Source organism: Triticum dicoccoides, chromosome 2A, assembly GCF_002162155.2.
Source record: "Triticum dicoccoides isolate Atlit2015 ecotype Zavitan chromosome 2A, WEW_v2.0, whole genome shotgun sequence".
NCBI lineage: Eukaryota > Viridiplantae > Streptophyta > Magnoliopsida > Poales > Poaceae > Triticum > Triticum dicoccoides.
The window spans coordinates 511,581,939-511,591,734 of NC_041382.1; the positions used below are offsets into that span (position 1 = coordinate 511,581,939).

The 9,796-nt window shown below is 47.4% G+C and overlaps 1 protein-coding gene across 2 annotated transcripts; it reads left to right on the top strand.

Moving 5' to 3' along the window:
• The first annotated feature begins 1,103 nt into the window (after positions 1-1,103).
• Positions 1,104-3,821, top strand: LOC119355085 (ferredoxin-1-like). 2 transcript variants are annotated; one of them, XM_037621869.1, is made up of 2 exons: positions 1,104-1,257; positions 3,197-3,821. In XM_037621869.1, the coding sequence occupies exon 2, from the start codon at positions 3,216-3,218 to the stop codon at positions 3,666-3,668; it is 453 nt and encodes a 150-aa protein (XP_037477766.1). In that variant the 5' UTR covers positions 1,104-1,257; positions 3,197-3,215; the 3' UTR covers positions 3,669-3,821. The 2 variants fall into 2 exon arrangements, with proteins under 2 accessions (XP_037477766.1, XP_037477765.1); XM_037621868.1 differs by having other exon boundaries at positions 1,106-1,257; positions 3,200-3,821.
• Positions 3,822-9,796: the final 5,975 nt, after the last annotated feature.

Sequence of the window (9,796 nt, forward strand, 5' to 3'; positions counted from 1 at the left end):
ATAACTTGTAGAAGCACTCAATGGTGGTGGACTCGGCCATGCGCCAATAGTCGCCGAGTGAATCACCGGGAGCTCCGTATGCAAGCATCCTCATCGCTGTCGTGCACTTCTGGATCGAGGTGAATCCAAATTTGCCGGTGCAATCCTTCTTGCACTTGAAGTAGCTGTCGAACTCCCAGGTGGAATTCACAATCCTGAGGAAAAGTTTTCGGCTCATCCGATAACGGCGCCGAAATATTTTGTCGCCGTGCAGTGGAGCGTCGGCGAAGTAGTCGGAGTAGATCATGCAGTAGCCTTCGAGACGATGCCAGTTCTTTGCTTTCATCCGCCCCAGCACCGAGCCACCTCGCCGCGGCTTTTCATTGCTCGCCAGGAGGTCGACGAGGGCGGCGAGGACCATGAGATGTTCCTCTTCCTGGACGTCGGCCTCGGCTTCCTCCTCCAGCAGCGCGACGAGCGCTCCCTCGTCGTCCGAGTCCATTGCCGAGGCAGGCAAAATCGCCGAACACCTTACGGGCGCGGTGGGCATGTACCCGCTGAAACTGCCCCTCCGCGGCCGGAAACGACGAAAAAATCGCCCAACTAGTGGTGGAAGGGCTGCCTCGGCGAAACCTCTGCTCTTTTTCCGACGGGGATGGACTATCTAGCGGTGGCGGGGCGGTGGGCGGCACCGGGATACAGCCGGTTGGCGGCTGAGCGCGTGGGGGTGGGAGGCGAATCGGAAAGAAATACTTGACTTTTCCCCTAACGATGTGGGCCAGACATATTTTTCCCTTGCGCCGGAGCACTCGAGCGCCCCCCAGTGCGTCGGGTTCGGCCTGCGATCGTCAAGCCAAAAAACGGGCCGAACAGGCGGATTTCAACATTCTAAGACGTTTTTTCGATGCCAACCCCGAAAAAGTTGTCTGAGGGTGGCGCGGCTAAAACACCGTCTGTCGCCGCCGTGGCGTCCGTCCAGCAGGAGCGGAGCCAGCAGGAGCGGAGCAACCGAAGCATCCAGAACGCTACCGTCGGATCCGTGCTCCCGTTGGCGCACAAAATGCCGGATGGCGCGGGGACGCGGGATCCGACCAAGGGCCCCCGGCCGCGCCTGCCGCCTGGTGTCAATGACGCGTCTCTTCTCTTCTCATCCGTATCCCAGCCAAGCGCCCCGTGACCGTTCCATTTCCACGCTCCTCCTCTTCCCCTCTCCCCCTTTGCCTCGCTCCGGATTGCAGCGCGGCGGCGGCACACTTCCTTCCTTCCTACCAGTACCAGGTCAGTCTCCTCTGCTCTTCTCATCCCATCTCCCAATTTCCAAATCCCGCGTCAGATAAGTGGTGCCCAAATGCAACGGTAAACCACCACTGTTCAATGTTCATCACTTGGTTGATTTCGCCTGTGCTGTGTAGACTCTAGTGCGATGCGAATGTGCAATGCAGGGAACCCCGCCTGCACCTCGTCTTGCCTGCTTCGCCACTCATGCTCTGCTCCCTCCCTCTCATAAATGTGTAGCACTATGAGTTGCGCTGATTACTTGAGGTTTCTGTAGGATGGACAAATCTGATAGGTATACTATACTGAGTTCTGACCATGCCTGTCGAATTATATGGGTCCAAGTCCAACTGTCCAACCCCAAATCTAATAAGCACTACTAGTATCACTTGACATTACTTTCTGTTTTGACATCAGCAGCATATAAATTACGGCTTAGTTTCAGTGCCCAAACCACAACCTTATCTGCAGATATGTAAAGTAGAGTATTGGGCTTGACATGCACAACATGCTGTCAAAGATGCCGCGCTTACTCTTATCGGCATTACTTATGTTCTAAGGGTTTCAGCTTACTCTGAAAGAGCTTTGTGGTGAAAAGGAAATCTAAAAGGTCTCGCGTCATACTATATCATGCGGCGGGTCATTCAAGTGCGGATGACAAAGATCCACATAGAGTTTCCCACATAAACGGAAAAGCTGATTCACTACCATAGACTTGATATGTGTCATGCACTTTGCAGTCTCATCCATATCCCAATCCCAAATACATGTTGTCAAAAACTATTGGCTGCAACTGGATATCTTTTACTCATCAGGCACTTACTTGACTGTAATAGCATCGCTTCTACTTTAATTAATGTCCATTGTCAGAGATTAAAAAATTTGGTCCATGCTCATCAACTAGCTTCTAATGTCCATGTTTTATGGCCCATTCGGGTCATTCTTCTGCCTTTTTTTTCCGTGCGAAAGGTGTCGTGGGGAAGAGTTGTATTGCTTTCTTCGAAGTGGATATGACAAACTTCTGTGATCAGACGATATTGTTGTTCTTTCGTAACTGCGAAAACGTCTTACATTTGTGAACAGATGGGGTACCTGCTAAGACGGGTAGGACATAGTTGTGACACTTTACTTCATTTTAGCACTTGCTTTCAGACCTATTTTCTAGCCAGAAATACTAATTTGATTGCTTGGTCACATCGTATAGCTCAATCAACACCATACTTTCTAAATAATTTTGCTGCCGTATATAGTAGATAAGTGCCTCCCCAACCTGCTAATCGTCTCGACCGCTCGTGGCGGATCTCCCAGTCAAGGTTCGTGTTATGGTTTGACACTCGTTGATTATGGATGATACTCTGTTGTGCCGTGGGCCGTGGGGCTTGGTACGCACGCCGGTGCGGTGCGTTAGGTTGTTTGCATAGTCTTGGCATTGTGATCCCTCAACAACACCCCACATCTACTTGTGTCTCTCGTGGTGTTGGTCTTTCTGCATGCTAGCTAGGTCGTGCCTTCTCCTGGGCGTCAATTTTTTTCTCTTCTTCTGTAACCTTGTTACCTGTACGGTTTTCTGCCCGGTTTCCCTCATAAACAGGGTCAACTTGTGTAGGTTTTCGGTCTGGTTTTCCTTATAAACTGGTTCAGGCTTTGGCAGCTTTTTGAGCAATATATTCAGGTGGGGATCCTCCCCCCCGGTGACCGTCCAAAAAAAATTGGTCCTTGTAAAGCATAATTTTGGGACAGGTCTAATTGAAGTGTTGGGTTTTGAAGTAGTGTAAAACCAATTTATTTAAGCCCACATGTTAAGCCTTATTGCACCCAAAAGTGGAAATTTTGGGGCCAAATATTTCTGCTTGAATTTTGTGCCTGTAAACTCCTTCTACTTTCTGTCTGTTATTACTATAGCATCTCCTCTCTTGTTTCTGAATGAGGATTACCATTTTAGCAGACCCCAAGCACCCGAGATGGCAACTACATTCACGGCACCAATTCTGTGCAACTTGAGAGCGAACCCACGCCTGAACCACAGCACCAGACAACAACCGGCGGACTTGCACCTGAGCTCGGCGAGAATGGCGCCCACGCTGACAGGCTCAAGAGCACGGAGCGACTTGCGCGCGGCGGCGGTGTACAAGGTGAAGCTGATCGGGCCGGAGGGGAAGGAGAGCGTGATCGAGGTGGCGGAGGACAGCTACATCCTGGACGCGGCGGAGGAGGCCGGCGTGGAGCTGCCCTACTCGTGCCGCGCCGGCGCGTGCTCCACCTGCGCCGGCAAGGTCCTGGAGGGCGGCGTGGACCAGTCGGACCAGTCCTTCCTGGACGACGCGCAGGTCGGCGCCGGCTACGCGCTCACCTGCGTCGCCTACCCCACCTCCGACCTCATCATCCAGACGCACAAGGAGTCCGACCTCTACTAGCAGCACTAGTTTCATTCAATCTTTGGCACTGTGAGTGTGATCTGATCCGCCTGCATAATGTAGCTGTCGCCTGCATCTTAGCTAAATTTTATTCTCACCCCCCTTCATCGCCGTCGACTTTAACCTGAGCAAGTGCACTTTGTATTTTCATTTTGTCGTTCTCTCTACGTTCTCATGTGGGTATCTGGAATCTGTCGAGCCCACCTTGACGTCGACGGCCGTGGGTATTGCAGTGGCGCGTCAATCGGTTTCAGGTTCGCCGCCGCTCTCGCCACGTCCACGAACAAGAACGGATGAATCTTCCCCGGAGTGTTGTGCCGCGCGCATTGCATTTTCTGCTATCGCGCGCGGCAACATCATCCCATTATCTGGATGCTTTGGTTCAGAAAGGTGTGTCACTTGACCTGGGGGTAAAGTGTACGTACGTAACACACCACCACCACCACCAAAAACATCGATCTCGACAGCGCGAGGAGATGCTTTCTTGAACTCCGAAATTGCTGTGATCTTTGCCGGTATATGTTGTTTGGTTGGTTGGTGTATACGTACGTTTTTATAAGGAAACACACATGAAAAGACCTTTTGCGGTTTGGTGCGAAGAAAAGGGATGTAATAATAGGGCCGGCACGAAGCGTGCGTGTCCAAAACGGATTCGCGTGTACCTGTACTGGATATCCCATCGGCGTTAGGTGCGGCACTGTGGCAGGGAGGTGGCGAGCGAGCGACTGGCCGTCCCTGGTCGTGGTCGTGGGGAGCGCAGTGCAGACAAAAGTTGAGGAGGCAAAAGACGATGAACTGGCGGCTCGAGGACGATTTGTAGGGCAAAGATGCGGAATTTAAAAGGCGCCAAATGGAGGAAAAGGAATCGCTGATCACGACGTTGCTCACATGTAGCGTATCGAATTATTGTTGTCACGAACGAAGGAATCATAGGATCCAGTCGTGGGTCTGAGCTAATGGAGTTAATTGCACAGAAGTACCACAATTCGGGCATCACATGCAGATTGGTACCATGATTGCTAATTTTTGCGTGTCAGTACCAACATTGGTTTAAGTTTTTGTAAATTAGGCTAAAACGCGTATTTATACGTATTGACGCCCGATCCGACAGCTCGGGCCCACCCGTCAGGTGCCACGCTGGCCAATCGGCGTGTGCCCGCGCGCTGACTAGGACGAGCCGGTGCGCTGCTGCTCTCCAACCTGGTCCGGTCGCACCAGCTCCAGCCCGGCCGCACCATTCCCCTCCCCTCCTCCTCCTCGCTCTAACCCTAGTCCATGGCGTCGGCGATTCCGCCAGGCGGCGGCGAGGGCGTCCACGGCGGCGGTGAGATGCCGTTCTGGCCTCCTAGCGGAACGGCTGGCGTCGACTGGGATGGCGGCGTCGACTCCAGCTCCGCGTACTCGACCGACGACGAGGAGTCGATGTTACTCACCATGGAGCAGCGGTTGCGGTTGGCGCATCAGTGGGTGGCGAATCCTAGCAGCAGCCATGAGTTGACGCATGGACTTGGCGGTGTGCTGTAAGTACCCTTGTCCTCTTCCTCCTCTGATTTATCCAATTGGGCATTTTTAGGGTTTGTTCATCTTCTGCTTTATCCAGTTGGGGATTAGGTTTTATCCAATTGAAGTGACTAGTATAGGACAATTAAACTAACCTAGTAACATAGTGTATTGCACTCTCAAATTAGTTCAATGACAGTAAAAATTTGGGATTATTGTGGCTCTCCAAATTGTTCTGTACTATCTGGTACTGTTACTTTAAATTGTTTTGTACTGTACTGTTGCTCTCCAAATTTTGCTATTGTGCTCAATTAGTAAATAATAGACTTACAGGTTACTTTAAATTGCACTGTACTGTACTGTTGCTCTGCAAATTAAGAGTAATTATAATGAATACATGAAATTTAATTTGTTCTGTAGTTTGGATGAAGACATTTGGGAAGTAAGGATCCATTTTGATGCAAGAGAGCCATTGGAGATGAAGTTGTGTGGTTCATATATTACTTATCTGAATTTGGTTGCAGTGATGGAAACCCAAGGATTTAATGCATATGATTGTTTGTTTCACATTGAAAATCCATCTTTAGGAGAGAAAGGGCTGGATTTGGTAGACAGTCATGCAGAATTACAGATGATAAAGAGGAAGATCCAGGACAAATTGGTGCTTAATTTGCTAGTCAGGGCTTGTCCACCCCCTGATACTGATTTTGAGAGGCAGCATTTTGAAAAGCCAAACTTGTCCACTGTGGTGTACCAAGAGCCTCTTGTTTATGATCTTAGTGAGCCTCCTATCTTAGCTGTTGATAAGGAAGGAGTAGTCTTTGACAGTCAATGTAGCACACATCACCCTGCTGGTCCTGCTGGTGTTTGCACACAAGAAAGCAAAAATGCAACAGACAAGTTGAAAGCAGTTTTGGAAGAAGAAGAAGAGGGATATCAAGGATTTGAGGCTTATGAGGACAGTGATGCCTCTGATGAGGATGGTCAAATTGGAAGTGACCCTAATTACATGGTTGATGATGAAGATGTAGAGGTGGAAGAGGGAAAGAGACAGAGAGAGCTAGAAGCACAAGAGGAAGAATCAGATGATGATCAATCAGAAGAGGAAGAAATGCTGCATTATGAGGGTGACACTGAAGTTGAGGACCCATTTGAGGTAGAACAAGATAGGACTTTTGAACAAGAAGAAGAAACTATAGTTGAACCTGTAAAGAAGAAGCAGAAGCTGCTAGTTAGAAGAGGCCCAACCACTAGGTCACATTGTAGTGAGCTACCAGAGGTTGAACCTGATTTCAGACCATCATCGGATGAAGAAGAGAAGGGGTTGTTGAGGGAGAGTGATGATGATGGTTTTGAGCCACTCTCTTTTGTCCTACCAAATAAAAGGAAGAGTAGGGCAAATAAAAGGCCTGCTAGGAAGTGGTATAATGAGAAATTGGAGCAACCACATGAGCAACTGTGTATGAAGTTGTGTTTTAGGGATCAGCATCAATTCAGAGATGCTTTGTTGAATTTGCACATCTCCCAGGCCAGGAATTTCAGGTATCACAGGAATTCAGATCAGAGGATAATTGTTGAGTGTACAGATAAACAATGTCACTTCTTAATGGTGGCAGCAGTTATAAAAGGGGAGAAAACCTTTGTAATTAAGAAGATGAGACTAGAACACACTTGCCCTAGTACCACAGAGACCACCAGGGTTAGTGCTAAGTGGCTAGCACAGAAATATGAGCATCTTTTTAGATCTGATATAACTAATGGTATTCAGACTATAATTGATGCATGCAATGAAAAATATGGTGTAGATGTGCCCAAGTGCATGGCATATAGGGCAAAGAACATAGCTATTGAAGCTGTGTTAGGAGATCACAAGAAGCAATATCCTAGGCTTAAAGATTATGCTCAGACTTTCATGGACACAAACCCTGGGAGCAGAGTAATAGTCACTACTGTTACTCTAACACCAACTGCAAGAATACCCCACCGAGGCCCAAGATTCCATGCCATGTTCTTTTGCATGAATGGAGCAAGGGAGGGGTTTCTCAATGGGTGTAGGCCATTCATTGGTTAGTTCCTAAACCTTGTGCACCATTTACATATTGTAGAGTACTACATTTTGTTTCTCACTTGAATGTATTTAATGTTTGGAAATGTTGATTATGCAGGTGTTGATGGGTGCTTCATTAAGCTCACTACAGGTGCTCAACTCCTTGCTGCCACTGGTAGAGATGGCAACAACAACATATATCCACTGGCATTTGGCATAGTTGGACAAGAGGACAAAGCTAGTTGGTCTTGGTTTCTACACCAACTGAAAATTTGCCTAGGGGGAGAAGTGGGCAAGTTTGGACCTTATACTATAATGTCAGATAGACAAAAGGTATGTGTTTTGCAGAAGTGTTTACATTAGCTTAGAGTTTCATTATGTTTTGCACAAGTGTTTATAGTAGATTAGAATGCATATTTAATTCATTGGTGCATATTTCTTTAGGATGTAGCTTAGACTTGTTATATTGTTTGTGTCAGGGGTTACTGTATGCAGTGAATGTTGTGTTTCCAAATTGCAACCAAAGGTTCTGCCTTAGACATATATATGCAAATTTCCAAAATGCTGGGTTTAGGGGTGAAGATCTTAAGAAGTGCATGGATAATGCTAGCTATGCCTACAATGAACACAAATTTAATATTATAATGAATGATCTTAGAGCTGAAAGTGAGGAAGCTTGGGAGTGGCTTACTGCAATACCAGAAAAGACATGGGCAAGGCATGCATTTGACACAAACTGCAAGACTGACTTGGTAGTGAACAACTTGTCTGAGGTGTTCAACAAGTACATTCTAGATGTTAGGACAAAACCTATAAGGACAATGTGTGATGGGATAAAAGATAAGCAGATGGTGAGGTGGCACATGAAGAGAGAGAGAGAGAGTGTTAAGGAAGCAAGATGGGAGATAACACCTCATTACAGTGAGAAGCTAGAGGCTGAGAAGGAGAGGGCCAGATACTGCAAGCCAATACAGGCAGGGGTCAACTTATGGCAAGTTACAAGTGGGCAACAAACACATGTTGTCAACCTGGAACTTCAGACATGTGGATGCAGGAAGTGGGACCTTAGTGGCATACCTTGCAACCATGCCATCTCTGCAATAAACAAGGCTAAAAGGAAACCAGAGGATTATGTCAGCAAATTCTTCAAGAAAGATTTTTATGCTGTAGCTTATGAACCAATGATCTTTCCTGTGCCTGATGAGCATGATTGGACAAGGACCCCTGGTCCAGACATAGAACCACCTGCATTCAAAATCAAGAGAGGAAGAAGGAAAGAAAAGAGGATCAAGGGCAAATTTGAAGTACCAAAGCCAAAAGAAACTTCAAGAATGGGGACCATAACATGTGGCAATTGTGGTCTCCAAGGACATAGGTACACAAACTGTCTTAAACAGTTGACGCCTGAGCTAGCTTTGAGGAAGAATAAGCATGTGGTAATAATTTTTCACCTTGAAATATACTAATGTTTTCTTTCTTGTACTTTCTTTCTAGCATTATTAATTGTTTCATTTTCTTTGCAAGGCTACTCCAAGTACCTCACAGCCAAGAGTTGCTGGTCCTTCTACTGCACCAACAGCAAGACAGCCAAGACCTGCTGCTTCTGCTCCTACACCACCATCATCTGGAAGAAGAGGAGCTGGTGTTACTTCTACTACAATACCACCATCTGGAAGAGGAAGGGGAGCTGGTAGAGGAGCTGGTGCTACTTCTACTACACCACCACCATCTGGAAGAGGAGCTGGCAGAGGCAGAGGAAGAGCTGGAAGAGGTGCTCCCAGGCAATATGCTGGCATTCCTACTGATGGCACACACACTGGATGGATGTCCTACTTCAATGCTAGCATGGGAGGAGGAGGAGCCATGTAATGTGAAATACTGTGGTGTTATTTTGGTTGAACTTGATGCTTGAGGTGGAGTACTGGTGGAGTACTCTAGTAATGTTGAACTTGATGCTTGTAATGTTGAACTTGAGGTGGAGTACTGGATATGTAGAACTTGCTACTGGATATGTGGTTGAACTTTAGGTGATTATCTGAATGTTGAACTTTAGGTGGTTATCTGAATGTTCACCTTTAGGTGGTTTTTTGAATGTTGAACTTTAGGTGGTTTTCTGAATATTGAACTTTAGGCAGTTACTTGTGACAAATTAGTACCAATACTGCTGCTATCTGTTGCATGTCAGCATGGTGAAATTGCCCACATTCTGGAGTGAGCTCATTGGGGATCTGTGTGATGAAGTATGGAGGCTTAAAGGTGCAACTGTTGCTAGATCTGAAGATCAATTTCCAATCCTGACTCCAAGTGAAGATGATGGCACAAGGGAGGCCATGTTTCTGTCTCTGCAAACTCAACTCAGAGAGAAGAATGCAGAGATTGCAGGGATTAGGGCCAAATTTCACCTAAGCCTAACCATTAGGGTTTACGGTGACTCGGGGTCGAGGAAGCCACCTAAGCCTAACCATTAGGGTTTACGGTGACTTGGGGTCGAGGAAGCCACCTAAGCCTAACCATTAGGGTTTACGGTGACTCGGGGTCGACGGAGCCACCTAAGCCTAACCATTAGGGTTTACGGTGATTC

Coding starts and splice junctions, on each gene's coding strand:
- LOC119355085 (XM_037621869.1), top strand. CDS start 3,216: ATGGCAACTACATTCACGGCACCAATTCTGTGCAACTTGAGAGCGAAC.